Source organism: Anoplolepis gracilipes, chromosome 12 (genome assembly GCF_047496725.1).
Source record: "Anoplolepis gracilipes chromosome 12, ASM4749672v1, whole genome shotgun sequence".
NCBI lineage: Eukaryota > Metazoa > Arthropoda > Insecta > Hymenoptera > Formicidae > Anoplolepis > Anoplolepis gracilipes.
The window spans coordinates 1446790-1470290 of record NC_132981.1 but is presented as its reverse complement, the minus strand read 5'-3'; the positions used below and the strand labels follow the sequence as shown (position 1 = coordinate 1470290).

Sequence of the window (23501 nt, the reverse complement as noted above, 5' to 3'; positions counted from 1 at the left end):
TGTGTGTGTGAGAAAGAGAGAGAGAGAGAGAGAGAGAGAGAGAGAGAGAGAGAGAGATTAGAGAATTCTAATAATTATTATCTTACCAAAGTATCTACATTTGATCGATTTAAAATAGGCCATTATTCAATGAAATCATACGCAGTAGCTGCTTCTGATTCTTGTCTTAATTGATAAGTATTCTTCCAATGAATAACAACTTCTTCCCAAGGATCATTTCTTGTTTTTAACCATAAATAGGAATCGTTCGTGAACAAATCTGAAAATTTTATATTTTTGTCTTTCGCAGTATCTAAAATTCGGATTGATTTTCGGATTTAAGTCGCGTAAATTCTTCGATCCCGACGTTTCAAACACTTGAACACTTTAGTTCACTTCATCACGGAGAGGAACTGTGTGATATTGTCCAGTATCACTCAGTATATCCAGTATAATTCCTCCTTAATGAAGTGTTCACAAAACGTCACAATCAAATGAAGAATTTACGGCTTAAATCCAAAAATCAATCCTATTAAAGCTAAAAATATTAAATTTATGTAATATAAATTTTTTATTACTTTCTTATTTTACCTATTTTCTTTTTTGTTGGTTTTTCGATGATATTTTCGGTTGCCTTTCTTTTTTTCGTAGGTTTTGCATAACCACCTTGATAAATTAAATTTTTTGCTTTATCGATTAATTTTCCTTTTGTTATAATGGTTTTTTTAGTTGGAGACTCCTCTTTTTGTATGGTACCAGTAAAATAAATCGGTGCAGGCTCGTTAGGAAATAAGTCTTTGATTTTTTTTACTATGGATTTATAATTTTCTCCTGTTAATCGGCTGAAAAATAATTAATAATAATTAATTATTTTTCTTCACGAACGATTCCTATATGGTTTAAAACAAGTTTATTCTTTATAATTTTTTATTATTTATAAAATGTAGCATTTATTATATAAAATAGACATAAGTAGTGTTATAGTGGGGATTCTAAGCCATGGGGCGCCGAGGGGGGTGCGGGGGCGGGGGTATCTGGGAGGCGCGAGGGGTCTGGTGTTACGGAAAGGGGGGTGGGGGGGTGAAAGGTCCTACACACGTTCGAAAGTAGATGTTTATCTTTGCGGTTGATTTTATAGCCGGGGGCATTTTAGAAGTCATAAAACTGTTTTTTTTCTAGTTTTATGATCATTTTATGGTCATTATATCATTAGGATTTTAAGCGCCGACGTTCGGCAGCTTTGCACCCTCGCGGAAAATCTCCCATAAAACTGGAGCAAAACATCTTCCATAATTTTTAGGGAAAGAACTGCAACTGCAAGGTGTTTATCTTTGTGGTTGATTTATAGCCGGGGGACATTTTAGAAACCATAAAACTGTTTTTTTTCTTTTTTTCTAATTTTTATGATCATTTTATGACCATTAGAATATTATGGAAAAAGAGATTTTAAGCGCCGGCGTTCGGCAGCTTTGCACCCTCGCGGAAAATCTCCCATAAAACTGGAGCGAAACATCTTCCATAATTTTAAGGAAAGAATGCAACGCATCAGCGCCATTATGGAAAAAAAGATTTTAATCGCCGGCGTTCGGCAGCTTTGCACCCTCGCGGAAAATCTCCCATAAAACTGGAGCGAAACATCTTCCATAATTTTTAAGGAAAGAATGCAACGCACCAGCGCCAACATTCGGCTGCTCGAATTTGAGAATCTGTCTCCGCGTTAAAACGTATTCAACAGTCGTCGAGTGTCTTTCGATTTAGTGCTAAAATGGATATAGAAGATGTGATTGTCATCGAAGACAATGAAGACAATGAAGATGTGGTTATTATCGACGACAGCGATGAAGAAGTGGAAATAGTAAATGACTCTGATTATGAGAGTGATCCGGAAGACTATTTGAATGAACAAGTAGTGCCGTTAGTGCGTGAAGATTTACGAATTATAACTGAACGGCAGGAAATGTGTAACATCATATTTTATTACGAAGTAAAAAAGTATGACAACGACGAGGAAAATAGTGAAAAATTTTGTTCGGGATGTTTCATCGAAGTTCAAGATTTATATACACAAGGTAAAATTGTGTATAAACCTGAAACAGGACAATATATTTATCACGGTTGGAACGTGTAATAATTGTGCCAAGTAATAGCATGTAGTGTGTGCCGTTTTTGTGCGCAGCAATAAACTTTTGTAGACATTTGCTAAGACTAAGTGCTGTGAAAAATGGTGACCGAAAAACTATTGAATGCGGTGGTGGAGTTTCAACGAAATCGCGAACTTGACATAAAAAATTCCTCAACAGTGATCTTTAAACTACAAAGTTATATATGGACGAATGAAAACAACAGACTAAGGGGAAAGCCTTGCGAGAATTGCTGTTTGCCAGGCGGAAATCGGCAAGCATGTCCTGAGCAGTTACAAGAAATCCATTGGGAAATCCGTCAACATATCGATAACATGTTGTATCTACAACATGTTATCGACAATGATCCAGATTCTGATACTGATTCTGATCAGTAATTGTAAGTAATCTTTGATGTGTAAGTATTCTTTTTCAAATTATGAAAATATTAATAAATTTTTTTTTTCTGTTATGCAGGAGTCCTACCTGGACCAACCACCACCGCCCGGTCATCCCCTCCAGCGCCTCGCAGCAGCAGTCGCTGTCGTGCCGTACCGCTCGACCATCGGCGTGCAATCTTTTATATATATATTTTTTTTTATATCTTTTTCTTTTTATTTTTAAATTCACACACACACACACACACACGCACACGCACACGCACACGCACACGCACACACACACACACATTTTTGTAAATAAACACACACTTTTTTAAATAAAAAAAAAATTATGTTAAACACATATAATTGCTTGCTTGCGCTTCCTTCATCTATCCCATCCTTCTTCCTTCATATACTAGATAAAATTAGATATAATAACTTAATATTTAATATAAAAAAAAAATATAAAAAGAAAAAAATAATAAAAAAAAAAAAGAAAAAAATTATAAAAAGAAAAAAAGAAAAAAAATTACTGTTTGCGTTCTACCACTTACTCTCTCGCTCTCCTTCACCTCGCGCTATCTCTTTCTTTCCTAGCGTTTACTCTCTCGCTCTCCTTCGCCTCGCGCTATCTCTTTCTTTCCTAGCGTTTACTTTCTCGCTCTCCTTCGCCTCGCGCTATCTCTTTCTTTCCTAGCGCTTACTCTCTCGCGGTCCCAGCATGACGTCATTCCCCGCAACGAACTACATATGAGAACTGGGACTGTTTACGGGTGGGAGGAAGCACGGATGGGAAATGCGTGCGAGTAAATTATATCATGATTTAAATTTAAAAAAACTTTATTCTTCTCTTTTATATATATATATTTTTTTTTATTACATATTGTGACTAAAAACTAAAGCTACCAGTTCGCAATCGACGAGTTGATGTTTATTGAAGGCGTCGCTGGCGCATATTACATTTGACACTTTTTTATTATCCGTTATAGTGGACGCGATATTGGAGAATTGTGTAAACTTAGTATCGACTGTCTCGGTGATTCTAACCAATCGATCAAAGGTTACATCGATGCATTGATCGAGATTAAACATACGGTGTAACGTCGGTTCAATCATCATCATGCGTTTAAGATTCGAGACTTATAAGTTTAGTATCGTTAATCGTATGAACTCGCACTGTTAGCGGTCCAACGCTTATAAAATTATAGGTATCTTTAGAGTCCTTTCGCAGTAAATCGTGAATATTGCGACGTTGCTCGTAGAGTCCCTTCCACGTTTCGAGAGATAATACCAGTTCCTTTCCTTGATGATCTCCTATGATAATTTCCACGTAACTCGGTGTACCCACGTTGATACCAATTTCAAGGAATTTGAATTCCGTGGTTGTCAATGCGTATCGTCTACTTAGTATACGAATCGCACGACGCTTCAACGAAATGCTGTAGAAAAATAAAATAAAAAAAAATTAGTTTAAAAACAATTTGTGAAAAAATAGAAAGAAGTTAAACAAAAACTTACTTGTCACATTTGTTCTCAAACAATGGACTTTCATAACGATTCGGTACGTAATTATTCACGCTTCTGCTGGGGCCACCACTGCTTCTTTCGACGTAGTACATATTTCCAGATTTCAAAAGTGGACCACTTTCACGAACGGTTAACGCAACACTAACCGTATGAAGAATCAAATATACGTGACATCCCGTTTTTCAAAGTAGTGGGAGATTAGTGGTAAATATGGTGGGAGATTCTAGAATACTTTAGTGCTCTGAAATTTTTAGAAGGGAGAGAGAGACGATACTCGGATAAAAAGAATTCTTAAATGACTCGTGAGGGAGGGAGGGAGGGAGGGAATGAGGAGGGGGAATAAGAAATAAAACATATTAGTGTTTAAATATTTTATTTTTCCAAATCTTGCAATTTTTTCTGGCGTTGCGACCACCAGTTAAATATTTTGAATACATTTTGTAATGCGCAATTCTTAACATGTTTTTCACATCGTATAGTATTTTTAACATCTAGATTATTTAGAGATTCGATATCGTCGTAATCAGCATCCAAGGTCTCAATGATTAAATTTTCTCTCGCATCGTTGCCGAGCATATTAGCAAGCCATTTTCGTTTCTGGCATCCTTTAATGTATACGATACACTGCATTTTATCATCTTCTTCTTCAACTACAGCTGTTGTAATCAATCGTTTCGCCATGCTGTACGCAACGATTCCATCCTCCCATTGTAGTCCATGATGATTCGCCATCAACCATGAAGCTTGACACTTTTCGGATTTTGTAAGGAGATGCCATGGTATAGGACTCCGAAAAATGTAGTGTGCGAGAACAGTTCCTCTTCTCAGCACCGCCACCTCCTTTGCGATGAATTTATTCGAAACGACAAATTCTTGCAGATCGACAAACGTTGGTACAGACATGATGAGATCTCTTTTCGTCAGTTAAGAAGAATGACAACCATCTCGTAACACTCGGATTTATATCCAGCTTTCCCTCTCTCTAAATTATTGTCGCAAACACTTAGGTAATTTTGCGCACAACGTTGGTCAACGGGTTGTACTGGATTACGCGATCGTGTATGATGAGACAGTACGCAGTACGTATTATTAGCCACATTCTCCTTACACTCAAATTCCAATCGCACATCCACGGTTGCACTCTTGACCGATTCGTTTTGTCGAGAACAATCGATGATCACAAACGGACCGTACTGTAGAAACAGTGAGACGGTGAGACTCGGTTCGAGGTACTCGTATCCGTAATAGTTTTGCAGAAACGCGCGTACGTGTCGTACAGAATCGACCATCTGTTTTTATCAAAATCCAGATTCATGTCGTCGTACGGATAACATTCCGAGTTCAGATAGAGTTTCACGTTTGTTAATTTACAGTCGTCGAATTTACTCGCATCCTCGGACATAACATTCTTCCGGCCTGTCTGCAGAGCAAAGATAACGTATCGTGGTTTCTCCAGCTGAGTCGCGGTCTTAATGGCCCACGAATGCTTGGTTGTACGCTGCAACAGCGGAAACTCGTACAGATCCCACGAGCGAAAACCCATGCTGAGGTAGCGTCCGCTTTCCAAAGCGCGCAGCATAGACAGCTTTTTAATTTCACTCAACAACACATGTAGCATTCGCCATTGTATCTTGAATATGTTGATCACAGGCTCTAGCGTCGAAGCTCCAAGCAGACAATTGTTGTCATTGCGCGATCGTATTAAGATCAATTCGTGATGAGCGTTAATTACTATGCGTCTGTAATCCTCGCAAAATCCCAATAACATGTAGAGTGGTACGCAAAAATTAAAGTGTCCATCCACAATAGTTGGCTCACTCCAGCCAGCATTTCTCATAATCACGCTTCTATCGGATGATATTGTTACATAGTTTTTGAGCATACTTGTTATTCCCACGTTTCTATTCCGATCAATCTCCACACCATCGAGTTCATATCGAATCTCGTCAAACATGAATACAACGCAATTATTTTGCGTTATTTGCAGTACCACATTGAATCCGCCAGCTGGCTTCTTTATCTTTAATTCTCCCTCAATGTATAAGAAACTCTCGTACGGCAATGTATACAGATCCTGTTGTTGTATGGGTATTCTTATCTCATCACTGTGTCCGAACGTTGTGTTGGCGAATGGGTTATAGGAGTGAGTCTCAATCTTGACGATGCGATCGTCAAAGATTGGCTCATCCGCGATGTCAAGAATATCAGTCATCGTTTAAATGTTTCGCACCACGAATCCCAAAGATTGTAAAAACGCAACGTTTGATGCGTTCAATTTCTTTTTCTTAGTGCCGGATGATTAGATATTAGCAAATGTCGATGTTGTTGTCGCTGGCGTCGTAAAGATTGTGTTGTCTCTCACGTCTTTCGATCCGTTCAACACGAGCATCACACGCTAATTTTGCCGCCGCCGTACATGCAATCTAATGGTGATCTCTTCTCCTCGAAAATCGAGTAATCGTCCTTCCTGGTCGACAACGCGTAACGTTAAATCCGTAATGCACCGCACGATGATCGGTAGGTAAATGATGTGCGCCGGTGTTTCCGATATCTTATATCCTGGTGGTACCTTCGGTGAAAATTCGTGTATCGTATGAACGAGTTTGCCGTTGTTGTACGCACCCGCGGTCACATTACATTCGACGCGGATAATGTTCACGTTGATAATGTTAATCGGCACGTCCGACTCGTACCATTTTCGCGGCTGCAGTATACGGTTCGAGAATCCTAGCAGCGATCCAATATTGTTAGGCTTGCTAAAATTTAATCTGTAGGCGCATTTGATCTCGTTCCTCATCGTATTGTAATTAGCGGGAAGCACTATAGGCCATTCTCCATCTAATAAGAAAAATGCTATGTAAATGCATATATAAAAATAAAAAATTTATTTTTAATAAAAACACTGCTCCTATTTCCTCCCAACTTTTTATATTTTTTAGTTTTATTAATTTAGTTTTTAAGTGGTATATTTTTTATTTAGTAAAACAATAATTTTTTAAAAATTGCGCGTACGCTCAATCCCTTGTTATCGCGAGCATATATATGATGGTGAGAGCATTTTTACTAAAGTTACACCTTATCACCGCGCCATTACGCTCAGCAAGATATTCGCTAGCGCGAGCACGCGACCGCCGCGGGTGGAGGACCCCGAAGCACGGATAAGCTTATTTCTCTGCATTCCAACGTTTAACATTAAAAATTTATCGCGCATGCGCATTTTTAACAAGCTTATTATTATTATTTGTAAGGGTGACGATGAACTTATTTCATTTATAAATTTGTGTATAAATGCGCAATCGCTCATTTTGCAAAATGGATGTATGCTGGAAACATCCTTGGACGTCGATCGTCTGCGGACCTACGGGATGCGGAAAAACGATTTTCGTGGAAACTTTCCTTCGAAGTTTATCAATCATGTCTGATGTACGATTCGAGAAAATTTTATTTTATTACGCCGAGTGGCAAGATGCGTATCAGCGCTTACAACACGCTGTGAGTGAAAGAGAAGTAGAAGAGAAAAGCGCGCGAAGGAGCGGATACTTTAGCGGTAATAATACTTTGAGAAACGCGAAAAAAAAAATAATCGAATTTCGAGAGGGATTGCCGCGCCGGAAGAATATTCCAACGATCCGCTTTCTCCGAAATTGGTAATAATCGACAATCTTATGAGAAAATCATCATCGTGCAACGCTATCGTGGATCTGTTTACGAAAGGAAACCATCATAAGAATCTCAGTGTTATTCTTATCTCGCAAAATCTGTTCCATCAGGGGCGTGGACAGCGTGACATATCTCTCAACGCGAATTATATAGTTGTTTTCAAAAATCCGCGTGATCGTGCTCAAATTCGTCATTTAGCACGTCAAGTATATCCCGACGACCCAAAGTTTATGGTTGAAGCATACTACGACGCAACCTCGAGACCGCATGGGTATTTATTGCTTCATTTGAAACAATCCACTCCAGACGAATATCGATTTCGGGTGTGTATCTTTCCCGACGATTCGCTGCATTACGTCTACGTACCTCGTAGATCGAGCAATAGAGGAGGGAGTATATAAAAGGAAGGTGATTACATACGCATCTTGCCAGTCGCGCTATTACATCGTAATGGTAAAAGAGAATAAATATCCTTCGTCACCGGCGTCGCGGAATTCGTCGGACGGAGCAATAAAAACTGCTAGATGATCAATCGGCGAGCGAAACGCATGTCTTTTGAAAACTTTGTGCTATCTGAAAAAAAATCAAAGAGTGTCTTTCTTACGCACTGCAGATAATAAACTAATAAAGTGCATACAAGAGTGCGCTTATAATACGCTCAAAGGAAACGTACCGCTTGGAAGTAACGAAAAAAGACGATTAGCGAAGCATAAAACCACCCTACAACGCGTCGCGACAAAACGAGGTAATTGGAGAGGCAGAAGAAAGCTACTGGTACAACGGGGAGGATTCTTACCCTATCTTATTGCTCCTTTACTCAAGGTTATATTATCACGGATTATCAGGAAATGAAAAATTATACAACTTTTTATATCAGCTTTTTTTCAGAATAAAAAGTAAAGCATTAACGATTCCGATATTTGAATAATGGAAAGAACTAAAAAAATGGTTTTAATTTCTACGGAAAATCTCGAGAGAATGTAGCGCATGCAACATCAACATCATCCGGAAATAGCACCCAGCGCATCATCGTCGGATAATTCGATAAAATAAAATCTGGAAAATGTTAACGAAAACAATAATACGGTGCAGACGCCTGGAACTACTTTATCGCGACTCGATACTGAGATGTGCCGTATTCTTAATCTCGCAACGACTCCCCGCGACGAGGGGGAAAGATGGAAAATGTACAAGGAAGTACTTCAACATTATCTTCACTTTGTTCGAGCTGCGAGAAAACATTTACGCAAAGATAATGGCGAGGTAGATGAAGAGCAGAACGAAGACATGAAAGATTTGTATGATGACGATAGCGATGAACTTTTGGAAACGCAAACTTTAATTAGCAGTGACGGTAACATTAGCGGTAGTAATGCTAGTAGCAGTTTCGGAAAAAAACGCGCTCAATCGGTGGAAATGATAAAACAAATAGTCGTCTCCGTGCCGAAATCTTATCGCGACAAAGCACGCGCTCTATTGAAATATTTGGTAGACACCCCGGAGTCTAAGATTAGCTGGGATAGACGCGGAGTTGTGACTATAGACGGTATAGTCGTAACGGGATCGAATATCTCGGATCTCATAAACGACGTGATACAGGAAAGAAAAACCGTAAAAGCAACCGGAAGAATCCAGATTACTGCATGATATAAACATGCCTTCCAATCTCATAGGTAATCGCGATTTGTTACGAGTTCATCGTATTAAAAATCCGTTACCTCGCGGGAGCTCCACTCCGAAGAAAACTCTGCGCTCAAAATCATACACTCGTAAATTAAACGAGTCCGACGCAGACACGATATTTGTATCCGCCGGCGAAGACAGCGCCGATGAAACATTAACACACGATAACGAAGATTCTCCGTCGAAAGGGAAAAAACGTTTACTCGATTGGATGAGACTCTAATGTCGGAATTCGAAAAACTGTATTACGACCCCTCGCACTACGCAGGGTATTCCGCGGTGGACAATTTAACGCAAGCCGTTAAACCGAATTTTAGTCCCAACAATGTTCTCGACTGGCTTAAATCACAAGACGCGTACACGCTGCATCGACCGGTACGATGAAAATTTCCGCGTTTACATTATAACGTGACAAATATCGACGATTTGTGGGAAGCTGATTTGATTGATCTCCGTAATCTCAAGAGCTATAATGACGATTATTCCTATTTACTCGTAGTAATCGATGTGCTTAGTAAATTTGTATGGGTTGAACCTTTACGTGACAAAACAGGTATCTGTGTAATACGAGCTTTTGAGCGTATATTCTCGAGAAGCAATGGTCGTCTACCGGTTTGCCTACAGACCAACAAAGGTAAAGAATTTATAGCGCGTCCTGTACAAAAATTCTTAAAAGAAAAAGACATTCGTTTTCGCGTAACTCGCAATCCTGATATTAAAGCAGCTATAGTGGAGCGTTTTAATAGAACACTCAAGGAACGTATGTGGCGTTATTTTACGCATAAAAATACATGACGTCACATAAATGTTTTGCAGGATATCGTTCACGCTTATAATCACACGCGTCATTCCATTATCAAAATGCAACCTGCGGTCGTTACGCGGGAAAATGCCCGCATTGCGCGCGAAAATATAACTCTTTGTTGGAAAAACGAGAAATGCAAAAACAAAAGGCTAAATACCGCGTGCGAACTCGTGCGGATTAGTAGAGCAAAAGTCACCTTCGAGAAAGGATACGAGGCAAAGTGGAGCGAGGAGATATTTCGAATTCATCGGGTTCTTGATTGGCAAAAACCGCGAGTGTACGAACTAAGTGACTTAGCCGGCGAGGTCATAGACGGTATTTTTTACGAGCAAGAATTAGCCCTAGTTGAGAAAAATTTACAGGAGGAAGAATTTATCGTCAATCGCGTGATAAAGAACAGAGGACGTGGTAATAATAAACAACTGTTAGTTAGCTGGCGTGGTTATCCTAGCAAGTTCGATAGTTGGATTCCCGCTTCAAGTTTAACAAATCTTTGAGATGAGGGAGGACCAATTTCTACTGGTTCTTCCGAGCAATAGCAGTATACGTTATTTTCCGGACAATACAACCTCGTCATTTATTATGGAATTGCCTCAATCGATACAGTTACACGGCGAATGGGAAGTCGCGCTCAGCGAAATTCAATTTCCCAATACTTTTTTTCATATACAACGCGGGGAGAATATACTCACATTCGCCGATGTTGACATTCAAGGTAACGAGGAAAAAGATTCTGTGATAATTTCGAGGGAAGACGAAATACGGGCTGGCATTTATAAAAATATGGACGAACTTTTCGACGCGATTATTACGACGTGTAAAGGAGTCAGTTCGCATTTTCGTCTGGATCGACGGGGGTTATCTGCCGGTAGTATAGAGTTTTACCTTGAGTGTGATGAAAATAAATGTAAACTAAATCATTATGTAAACTTTTCCGATAAACTTCTACGAATACTCGGTTTAGGGGATGCACTTTATAATGCTCCTAAGCAGGAAGGACGATACTATACTATGCTTACGACGTATAATCCTGATTCAAAAAAAAAATCTACATCAATTTTTGTTAAACTCGGTTTTGAAAAGGAACACTTTGGATTCTTTAGTTACGAACCCTGTAGTTTGGCTCGCGATATTCCCGATAAACTATTCGTTTATTGTGATATTTGCGAACCTTACATAACAGGCGATGTACAGTCTCCTCTTCTCCGAATAGTGTCGGTCGAGGGGCATGGTCGCGATTACGAGTACGGAACGAATCAAGTGGAACATTTCTCTTCTCTGCATTATATCCCGTTACGACGAACAAATTTCAGTAGGATTGAAATCGATATAAGAGATCAGTTCGGAAAAAAAATAACATTCGAATCCGGAACATCGACTGTGACGTTACACTTTAGGCGAACCCGTTAGTATTGCGAACGTCGGTGTCATAGGGAAAAAGATAAAAATTAAGTTCTCAAATGCAACATGACAGACTACTACGAGTATTACAATTTACAAAGCGGCAGATGTGGTGGAATTCCGAGAGTTTTCGTCGGCGCACCTTATCAACGCGGTCATGGAGTCGGAAGTTTTCTAGGAGGATTATTTAGACGTATACTACCTTATCTAGTAGAGGAGCGCGTGCAGTAGGGAAAGAAGCTTTACAAGCAGGTGTTAATAATCGGTGATATTGAAAATAATATACCGCTAAAGGTGTTGGCCGAAAACCGTTTTAAAGAATCGCGCGAAAATCTCAAGAGAAAAGCTAAAGAAAAAATAAGTAGTCTGATGAAAGGCTCAGGATATAAGACAGATGCGAAAATGCACGCAGCTCAGTTTCCTTTCGCCGGGCTTAACGCGCGTATCGTTAAATCCACGGTAACGTCGTCACGTAAACGTCGGCGATCAAATAAGAAAAGATTACCGAAAAAAATCAAAGCGCGGAATAAAACATTAAAAAGCAAGGGGAGAAAGAAAAATCGCAAGTCAAAGAAAAGATATAACTCCTCTACGAAACGTCGTAAAACTTCTAGAAAGCGCATCGTATCCGACATATTTTCTTAAACGATACTACGCTAAACACAGTAGACAACGAAAATATCAGTAAAAGATATTGATAAAAATTTACGATAAATAATCATGTCTTTTCTTCATACGCATTCGAGTGTTTAAAAAGTGAACTCGATCTTTTTTCTTTACCACCCACGCAGACTAGCATCGAAAGTTCACAATGGATCTATTACAAACCCGTCAGCTCGCTCTCGGACGACTCACCGATAGAATTCGTCATCCCAGGCCATGGAGAAGAATATTTAGATCTCACACATACCATGCTGAGTCTTCGATTGCGCGTGGAAACCAACGACGACCTCGCGCCGCGAACGGAAGATACCGCCGCCGCCACAGAGGTCAAAGTAGGGCCCGTAAATCATTTACTCCACTCCATCTTCAATCAGATCGACGTGTATTTCAATCAAAAGCTCGTGTCGCCTCCGAACAACGCTTACGCGTACCGCGCGTACATCGAGGCGTTGTTAAATTACTCTTCACCCGCAAAAACTACCCATCTAACCTCGAGTCTGTGGGACGCGGATACACCCGGATACATGGACGATCTATTGGAATCAAAAGGCAACGCCGCGCTCGTAAGACGAGCTCGATACATTCACGGAGAACGAGCGCTAGATCTTATATGACATCTTCATTGCGACGTTTTCAATCAAGACAAATTTTTAATTAACGGCGTAGAAGTACGCTTACGACTCGTACGCTCGAAAGATTCATTTTGTCTCATGGAAAGTAACAGTTTACCGAAAATTCATATATTGGATGCCAGCTTACTTGTGAGAAGAGCGAAAATAAGCGCCGGGGTGTTACTCGCACACGCTAGAATGTTGAGTAAAGTTACTGCCAAGTATCCACTTACGAGAGTCGAGGTTAAAACTTTTACGATTCATAGCGTAATGGCGGAATCAATAGATAATGCAATATTAGGTCAACTACCGAAACGAATAATAGTCGGTTTCGTCAATAATAAAGCATTTAATGGTGATAGAAAATTAAATCCGTTTAATTTTAAAAATTGGGGTATAAATTTCTTCTCAATGTATGTCGATGGTATGCAAATTCCCAGTAGGCCGTTACAGCCGGTTTTCTCGGTTGAAGAACCGCTTTAAGTTGGAGCTTATCAAACGCTTTTTTCGGGGACAGGTATCCATTTTTTGAATGAAGGAAATTCTATAAGCAGAGAGGATTATTTCAAGGGATATATGTTATTTGCTTTTGACCTTACACCCGATTTGTCCGCTAATTGTGCCGGCCATTGGAATCTTGTGAAACATGGAAGTTTGCGATTAGAAGTGCGATTCGAGAGAGCTCTCGCCGAGACCATTAACTGCATTGTTTACGCAGAGTTCGATAATGTGATAGAAATCGACGCGTCGCGTCAAGTCATCGTCGATTTTTCCGGCTAGTTTATCTATGCACGATTTATGCCTCGTAGTGTAATACTCGGTTAAAAATTCCCCCTCCAATTTCAAATAAAATATCGATATCGCCGTGTTTTCCAAAAACGTGTATTGTAACAAAAGAAGATTTAGTTTCATTCGAGACGTGAACGCGAGCGTTTCGTGAAGAGGTTATACTTTGTCATTGCAAGCACATAAATTTTCACAATATGGACATAGTCATCGACATACAAGGCTTCCGTGATGTCAACGATAAATTTATCCCAAAGAAAGTCACTATTGTCTCGATGCCTCAATCGTCGGCCATTGGATTATGATGCCTCCACATCTATTTGGAGAATTATCCGCAAAAGCAAGACGAGAAAACAATTGGCTCTCGCAAAATTATCACGGTATTGAGTGGTTCGACGGTGAAACTAATCTGAAATATTTTATTTCACATTTGCGCGAAATTACAAGACGTGTGCGTTACATTTACGTTAGAAGCAACGAAAAGGCAAGCTACTTGCGGAATATACTTTCCAGAGATATAAATAATTTGGAAGATATCTCTCCGCCATTTAAAAACTTATTGTCAAAAGAAGAAGACGGACGATATTGCTCTCACCACGGATTTTGGAATTTTGGAATCTTCCGTTGCGCATTACACAATGCTTATAAACTAAAATACTGGATAGTCGCACAAAATAATCGTGATATCGACGTTACGTTTAGTACTCAAGTTAGTTGTAGTACTGAGAAAGATTGTGAAATATACTCCGAGAACACGGACGACGAAATCGCCGAGAAAATCGAAAGCAAAGATTATGTTTTTTGTGACATGAATGAAAATATTAAATCGAGTTATGAAATAGAGAAACAAAACCTGCAAAAAATCGAACATCTAATTGAAAAAGAAGAAGAAGAGGGATTCGTGAAATTGACGAAATCAAAGATGTTGCTGGATGAAAACAAGTTCAAAATTACTAACATTACTACGCAAACCGACATTGAAAACCCGAAAGCCGATATTGATAAAATCACATTATCAAAAGAGGTAAAAACCAACGTTATTCAAATAATACCGCACGTTCGTTTGCCTTTGTTGGAAAAAAATAAACTCTCGCGAAATTTTGCAAGCACTCCATCATCTCGATGCCAGACATGTGGGAGTGTATTCTGCCGACAGAGTTCCGAGGGTGTGGACGAGGTCGACGGCCATCGTTGTTAACACCGACAACCATACTCGACCTGGAGAACATTGGATCGCTTTCTTCCTCGATAAATACGGTACAGGCACTTACTTCGATAGCTACGGATTACCCCCTTTGTATTCCGGATTTTTACTCCGACTGCGGCGAAATTCCACCATCCACCATTGGAACACCCAGCAATTACAAGGAATTTTTTTTCAAACTTGCGGGCAATACTGCTGCGTATTTTTATATTATATGTGTAGTGGTTACGATCTTAATCAGTTTCTTACTCTTTTTACCGAAGATTGCGAACGTAACGATCGCTTGATTGTACGATTATTTAATAAAATTTTCTTTCACGAAAAACGTATTAAACATACCGACATGTAATGCTTAAACATGTAAACCTTTGTGTAATAAAATATAAAAAAATACTATTACTTAATAAAAATTAATTATTACCTTAATTATATGTAATAAGAATCTTGATTTTTGTAGTAAAAATCTGCATCAATAAATGTGAGCAATTTTATTTTTAATCATCTATTTCTTTCATCCGCTCCTCTTTCCCATTTTACATATAAGTAGTTCCGTTACTTTTATTGTTGAAAGAGGACGTTCCGTAACCTCTTTCAACAATAGGCGCTCATCGTAATATAAGACACCGATAATACTATTTCTTTCGTTGTGTCATACCATCGTGTTTGACCTAACCTGCACGTTCCTGTGTTATTATCTTTTTTTTCATTTTCACAAGCATGACGTTATACATGGTCAACTACCATGCGACGTCATTTGTTTTGACGGGCCATACCTGCTCCACGTGCAGAACGCGCTTTTCCGTCCCACCACCGTCTCCGTAACCGATATCGCCCCAAGAGCCATACCTGTCCCGCTTGCAGAACGTCAAAGCGCTTTTTACTCCCTTCACCAGCACCGTAACCGATATCGGCCCAAAAGCCATACCTGCCCCACTACGTAACATAAATGCCTTATCTAACCTTTACTCTAGTAAGTTCTTATTTAGCTCAGCACACCAGGACCAGGATCAGCAATACGAAGGACCCAGGTTCAAGTCCCGAAAAACCAGAAAATTTTTCCAAAAAATAAATTTTTCTTACCTGAGCACGAACCCTTCCCCCTCCAACCACCACTTTTTTTTCTGTCAGTCCCGGTGGTGGTGGGGGAAAACACCAGACACCCCCGCGGTGCCCGAGGGCGCGGTGGTGGGAGTTTGTTTTGACGGGCCATACCTGCCCCATTACTACTGCCATTTAAATAATAATATTTGATTATACGTATACATATGTGCGTGCATGCATGCATGTTTTTTTTATGTATTGTTTCATATTTTATGTTTATTTTTTATGTATTGTTTCATATTTTTATGTTTATTTTTCCAGCACATATTGGAGAAAATGGAAGGTCGAAAAGAATTTTTAATTGTAGGTTATTCATTTGGATCTTTAATCGCCATTGAATTAGCAAGATTATTAGAAACAAGGAATTTTTCTGGACGTTTAATACTTATAGATGGAGCTCCTAATCAAATGAAATATTTGATTGAGAAATTTTTTTCTCATACTTCAGAACAAGAGTTACAAAATAATATTTCATTTAACACAAGTATATCTTGACTCTAAGAATGAAATGGTTAGTCAATCATTAAAATATATTATAACATCTTATTGCAAAAGTGATTTAGTTAACTGTGTCTATATGTAGTTAGTAGAAAAAAAGGTTATATAAAATAACTTGTTAGAAGTTGTGCATTAAAATAATAAAATAAATTAAATTTTTTATTATTTTATTTTATAATCTTGTTATAATTTACATTACAAAAAATTGTAAAGTTTCTTTAACATTTTTTGACTAAGTAAAACAATAACACATATATAGGTATATATACAGAAGTTTTATAATATTAACAATAACACTATTGGACAAAGATTTCTTCAGGGATCTTGGCATATATTTTTTAGTAAATTTCTATGTGCTAAATTCAAATTTGATCGTAAAAATGTTAGTTTATCAGGATTTCGAAAAAATTAAACGGAAGAAATCACGATTCAATTTTTGCAATCTTTGAGTAGCTATATATAGATAAGCTGACATAATAAAGGAATTTATCACTGTTCAAATTAAAAGTTAAACATTCAACACTTTACGACGAAAATATGCAAAGTTCCTAAAAGAACCGCAATTTACAAAAAAAAGTGGCGTTAAATTGATAAAAAATGCTATTTTTGTTACATTAACTTATGAAAGTCTATGTATGTATAATTCAGCTAAAATAGTGAAAACTATTGGTAAATGTCTATAATAGCTACTGCAGCGAAAAATCAATTTTTTTCAATACTAATCAACAAAACTACTATAAAAATCGATTATAGAAATGCTTTTAGTGGGGGGCAAAGCTTCAATAACAAGTTATAGCCATAATTATTGTATTTTTTGCTTTATCTTCATATACATATATTTTTAATATTTTCATAATACACACACACACGCGGGGGGGGGGGGGCTGCAAGGAGGGCTTTCGGCCCCCCTCTCACACCCACCCCGTCCACCTCGTTTCGCATGTACGCTGCAAGACAAAGCAAAGTTTGCAGCTTTTCACGCGAAGCAAGGTGGACGGGGTTGGCGCAGAAGGGGAGGCCGAAGGCCCCCTTGCACCCCCCCCCCCGTGTGTGTGTATATGTCATGAAAATATTCCCTGGTCCATATTTATATTACTCCATGCAAAATATAAAACTACGAACGAATAATTATGGCTATAACTTGTTATTTAAGCATTGTCCCTCCTTAAAAGCATTTCTATATTCCATTTCTATAGTAGTTTTGTTGATTGGTATTGAAAAAAAATTGATTTTTCGCTGCAGTAGCTATTATAAACATTTACCAAACTATTTTGTGTTTAATATATAGGTACACACAGATAACACTGTTTGACACAATTTTTGTAACAGGAGTGTGAATAATCATTTTCAATGTATTTTTTCTCGCTGAACACAAATCTATTTTCAAAATTTGGCTACCATGTCACAATTTTGAGAAAAATGGCGTTTAAGAAACCAAAAATGATGATATTTGTCTCCTAAATTTAGAAAATGAATTCATGTTCAGCAGGAAAAATATATTGGAAATGACTATTCCCACTCGTGTTACATAAAAAAAGTTAAGTTTTGTCAGATAGTATAATTGTCATTGTATGTATATATCTAAACTTGCAAAAATTATTATTTTTTTTATACATTATTTGATCTTAATTTTCTCAATATCCTAATAGAGTTAAGATATTTTTACATCAGATTTGAATTCAGTACACCCACTAAAAAATATATGCCGCGATCTCTGAAAAAAAAAATTTTATTTTGTCAGACAATGTAATTAAAATATAATAGTTACTATTTGGACGTATATATATATATAAAATCGATATTAAATTATAACAGTAATTTCAGATAACAAATCATTACTAATGATCAACTAAAGAAAATAATTTTACTTATTAGTTTAAAAATCCAAAGAAAGTAACTTGATAATAAAGATAAAGACACAGTACTTCTAATATGCGAAAATACAATATATTTTCTTTAATTCAAAATGTAAATTATTATTGTATACAGACTATTAATTGTACATAATACAATATATATTATTATTTACAGCCTTTATTAGAGATGAATAATTGCAGTACATGAGAAAAGAAATTAGAACTATATTTTGCTCACTTTTCGAAGGAAGTCAATGTATTGGAGTTAACTATTGAAAATCAAAAAATATATTCGACATTTTATGATCATATAAAAGCTATACAAGATTATAATATAACATCATTGCCATGCTTTAAATCATCTATAATACTGTTAAAACCTACACTGTCTCTACCACTTTTACTGAAGAAGATTATGGTTTACATAAGGTAAATTTGACTAGAGCACATTATTTTTAAGATAATTTTTATAAGAAAAAATACTTTTAGATTACCGAAAGTGCAGTGCAAATTCACTACGTGGAAGGTACTCATCTTACTATGATGAACAATAACGAAATAGCATCATTTATTAATGGAACTTTGTAAATTAAAAAATTATGATTTTTGAAGATATTATTTTCTTATATATTTTTTATACGTTATATTGTTTTACAATAATAATAAATTGTTTTATAAAAGTATATATTTAGAACATATAAAAAGATATATTAGCAACATTATGAATAATAATATTGACATATTTTTTATTTTTTACATATATCTTAAGAGGATACCGTATCGTAACTACCTTACCGATCAAAACGATTGTTTAGTTTCTAAACGAAATTATTAAATTGGTTGCACAGAATGAAAAATGCTTCTCCATGATTAAAGTACATATAATAACGAACCGGGTTGTGTTCAATTTTCAGTTAAAAACGAGAAAAAAAAATTACAGTTTTAAATTATCGACTGCTAGCGTCAATCATACATATATTTGTTTAATATAAAAGTTTTGCAATTTGCACGTACAAAATAAGATAGATTCCCGCTTGGAAATGCATGAAAGAATATATGTAAACTTTTAGAAATGATTTTGAGGTCTAGTAAAAATAATTTCGTTTTAAAACACTTTTGTGCATATTATCATATGAAAATCGAGTATAAATGGATAAAAAAGAGCAGTAGATTAGTGCACCAGCAGATTGACTGGTGTCGCGATAGTCAGAGCTCTAATCTTTTTTTGTGACAAAGAAGGACAATAGTACTATCCTTGTCTGTTTCATGCGTAGAGTAATATACATGCACGCCAGTGATACCGAACCAGCTCACGACCCGTATGACACACACACAAGCGCGAGCCGTTTACATGTGAGCTTGGCACGTGCGCGGCGCCACATATACACGACTCGCGCCTGTGTGTGCGTCATACGGAGAGTGAGCCAAGCATCTGATTTGGCATTACTGATGCACGCTCTAATATCGTTTAGTGTAGTTTTGTGTAGTGAAGTTATTTGTGTAGTGTTAGTTATTTATGGGTCAACAGCACGATTGAAAATATTTGTCTCTCTGTCAACGTAGAGTTTCCTTCAAGGAAGGCTGGATGAAAAGATTAATATTTTCATTTATATAAAAGGAAATGTTTTAATGTTGTTATATCATATGTTATTTATTATATTATATTGTTATCCAAATATGTTATGGCATATCGTTTTCGAATGAAAGATTTCATTACTCAAAGAGCGATCTTATTTTCCAATAAATTCCCAGGTAGAACATGTTCGTTTTATAAACGTTTTCTAAACGTATCCAATATTTTTTAACCGTCAAGCACCAGTAAGAAACGTTTTAACAGAAACATTTTTAAAATCATGGTTTAAAAAACGTATTTTTTACGTTTCTATAAATAGAACAAAAATTAATTTTTTAATTCAAAATTATATATATACACATTATTAAAACTGTACTTATTAAGATGATGCCCAGATAGCACAGAAAACTAAAAGATGACGAAAAGTCTTTTTAAGTTATCTTTCTGACAAGGCTAAAAGATGTCTAAAAGAATATCTTTCTACTTACAAAAAAAGTAATATTTTAAAAGATGTCTTCTAAAAGTCATAATTAATTTTAGTCGACGAAAAGATGTCTTTTTGATCATCTTTTCGACAAGACAAAAAAGATTTATTTTATAATATACGTGTTTCTTTGTTTGCCGCTACGTGGCGTGTTCAGACTTAACTATAACTCGTATTCAAGTTTTCATAACATGTATATAAAGCCTAAAAGAACAGGTATTAAAAGTATAATTTAAATTATGTTTTTTTTGTCAGTTTGACTTCTGATGTAATCTCGACAAGAGATTAAGAACATGATGAAAATAGATGGATTATATCCATATATGCATTATTTTATTGAATTTGTGAATAAACAAATTTTTCACAAATAAAGCAAAAAAAACGTATTTTGACAGTTTCTTAAACGTTTTTATTTGTTAGAAAATGACGTTATCCTTAACGTTTTTTAAGTAGACATTTTAACCAATCAGAAACGTTTTTAAAAGCGGGTTCTAAAACGTTTCGCAGAAACATTTGTGAAACGTTTTTAAAACGAATATGTGCTACTTGGGTTTATATTTTTTATCAAATATGAATTTTGATTCATAAGTTATATATAAATAATATATACATATATACATATATAATATATATATAAAATATAATAATATATAATATTATTTAAATAATATAATATATATAGAGAAAGTTACAATGTCCCATTTGACACTTTCACTTTTATAAAGCACATACTTTATTCTCTAATAATCAAATTATCAAAATAATAAAATAATGTTATAATATTCTTGAAATTGTCCATTGATCTAAAAATCCAAATATTTCTATTAACACAAGACGGATTTTTAACGTCATTAATCACACTTTTTGAGTGATGACTTGTATCATTTGAAAACGATAATATTTCGTAATTTGACTTCCATAAAGTCCATTAAAACATTAGTATTATGAAAATTGTTTTACATTTTTTTTTCCAAATTATCATCTTTAAAACAATTCCTAAATAAAACATATAAGTAGTATATATAAAGTCTATTATTAAAATGTGGTTTGCATGTGCGCATTAGTTAAAAAATTATCCCAGAGGCGATTTAGTTGTAATCTGGTTGCAATATTTTATGCCAGATGCGGTTTGCAAGGCACACTGGTTAAAAAATTATCCCAGAGGCGATTTATTCGTGAGCTGGTTGCATTTTATGCCAGATGCGGTTTGCATGTGACATTTATATAATATATATATTGAATGCTATTATAAAAATACGTTTTAAAATTTCATTCATTATGGTATAAAATACAAAAAAAGCATAATTTTATATTCAATATCTAATTATATTTCTAATAGACAATTTATTTTCATTTATATTACATACAGATAAAAATAAGAAAAGTGTATGACATTAGATATGTGTTATATATACATATATTTCTCAAAAAATATTGTAACATATTTAGTTCCTACTTATTGCATATTTTACATATGCAAAGCCATGATATAATGAAGCGATGTACAAGATGAAGTAGACGTGTGTAAAGTGCTAAAAGATATCAAGAATGATAAAATATTTATTTTACAAATATATATATATATATATACAGGGTGGACCATTTTAATCCATCCAGTCGAATATCTCGAAAACCAAGCCCGGGAGAGAAAAATATTTCAAACAAAAGTTGTATGGTTTCGAGGGGGCCATAAAATGATACCATTGGTTTGACCTTGAAAAGTCATTTGAAGGTCACTTCAAGTTTTTTAAATGAAACATCCTATATATTTTTACATATTCTTGTAGCTCATTTCGAGAGTTTTCCAAAACACTTATGAGAAAGTATTTTTCATTAAGTATTTTTTGAGTTATAAGGCTTCAAAGTTGCAGTATTTTGACATAAAATACAAGATATCTCATAAAATATTCATTTTTTGATTATCTTACTCCAATACTTTTATACACAGAATAACGAGATGAATCAATTGGTATAATTAAAACACATAATTATGTTAAAGTAAAAATCTGAATTTGCAACTAACAGTTACACATTTTTACTTTAACATAATTATGTGTTTTCTTTACACCAATTGATTCGTCTCATTATTCTGTGCATAAAAGTATTAAAGTAAGATAATCAAAAAATGAATATTTTATGAGATATCTTGTATTTTATGTCAAAATACTGCAACTTTGAAGCCTTATAACTCAAAAAATACTTGATAAAAAATATTTTGTCATAAGTGTTTTGGAAAGCTCTCGAGATGAGCTACAATATGTAAAAATATATAGGGTGTTCCATTTAAAAAACTTGAAGTGACCTTCACGTGACCTTCAAATGACTTTTCAAGGTCAAACCAATGGTATCATCTTATGGCCCCTTCGAAACCATACAATTTTTGTCTGAAACATTTTTCTCTCTCGGGCTTGGTTTTCGAGATATTCGACTGGATGGATTAAAATGGTCCACCCTGTATATATATAATACTATAAAAGAAAAAGTTTAACAATTCATTTATATTTATTATATAGATATAAAAATAAGTATGACATTAGATGTTTATATTACATACACATATTTCTTAAATTTAATTTGTTTACACACATTTTGTATATGCCTATTAGTCCTCTACATTATATTCAGCCTTGCGACGAAATTTTGGTTGAGATAAAAAGTCGTTTCTTTATAACAATTGGAAACGACACATGTACAAAGATTACGCATCAGTGTGTACTATTACCACACAACAAATATCTCTTCGCGAGCGAACGAAAGAGACGATAATAGAAGCGAGCGAGACAGTAATAGGAACGAGCGAGACAGTAATAGGAGTGAGCGAGAGGGGCATAGCAGCTGGCAGAGAGAACTCGAGGCTCAAGCCTTTCCTTCCACGCTGCTATTCCTCTCTCGCTCGCTTCTATTACTGTCTCGCTCGCTCCTATTACTGTCTCCCTCGTTCCTATTGCGGTCTTGCTCGCTCCTATTACTGTCTCGCTCGCTCCTATTGCTATCTCGCTCGCTCCTATTCGTGTCTCGCTCACTCTCATGCCGACTGCGTCGGTAATACTTTTTTAGTTCTCTTTCAAGGCGGAGCTCAAAACCGTATAAGTTCGGCCAACGCTTCGGTATCCCTTTAATATATACTTTCATAAAATAGCTTACATTTGCAAAAAGATAAAAACGAA

The 23501-nt window shown here is 36.1% G+C and overlaps 2 protein-coding genes and 1 pseudogene across 2 annotated transcripts; 2 read left to right on the top strand and 1 right to left on the bottom strand.

Annotated features, from left to right (window-relative positions):
* Positions 1-3335: 3335 nt before the first annotated feature.
* On the bottom strand, positions 3336-4132 carry LOC140672120 (uncharacterized). Its single transcript, XM_072903989.1, has 2 exons — positions 4001-4132; positions 3336-3921 (listed from the first exon to the last, which is right to left on the bottom strand). Exons 1-2 carry the CDS (start codon positions 4099-4101, stop codon positions 3609-3611), a joined length of 414 nt encoding a protein of 137 aa, XP_072760090.1. The 5' UTR covers positions 4102-4132; the 3' UTR covers positions 3336-3608.
* A 6520-nt stretch (positions 4133-10652) lies between these two features.
* On the top strand, positions 10653-13864 carry LOC140672117 (uncharacterized). The gene has a single exon (XM_072903980.1). The coding sequence runs from the start codon at positions 10656-10658 to the stop codon at positions 11565-11567; it is 912 nt and encodes a 303-aa protein (XP_072760081.1). The 5' UTR covers positions 10653-10655; the 3' UTR covers positions 11568-13864.
* LOC140672016 (uncharacterized) lies at positions 12932-15767 on the top strand (annotated as a pseudogene).
* Positions 15768-23501: the final 7734 nt, after the last annotated feature.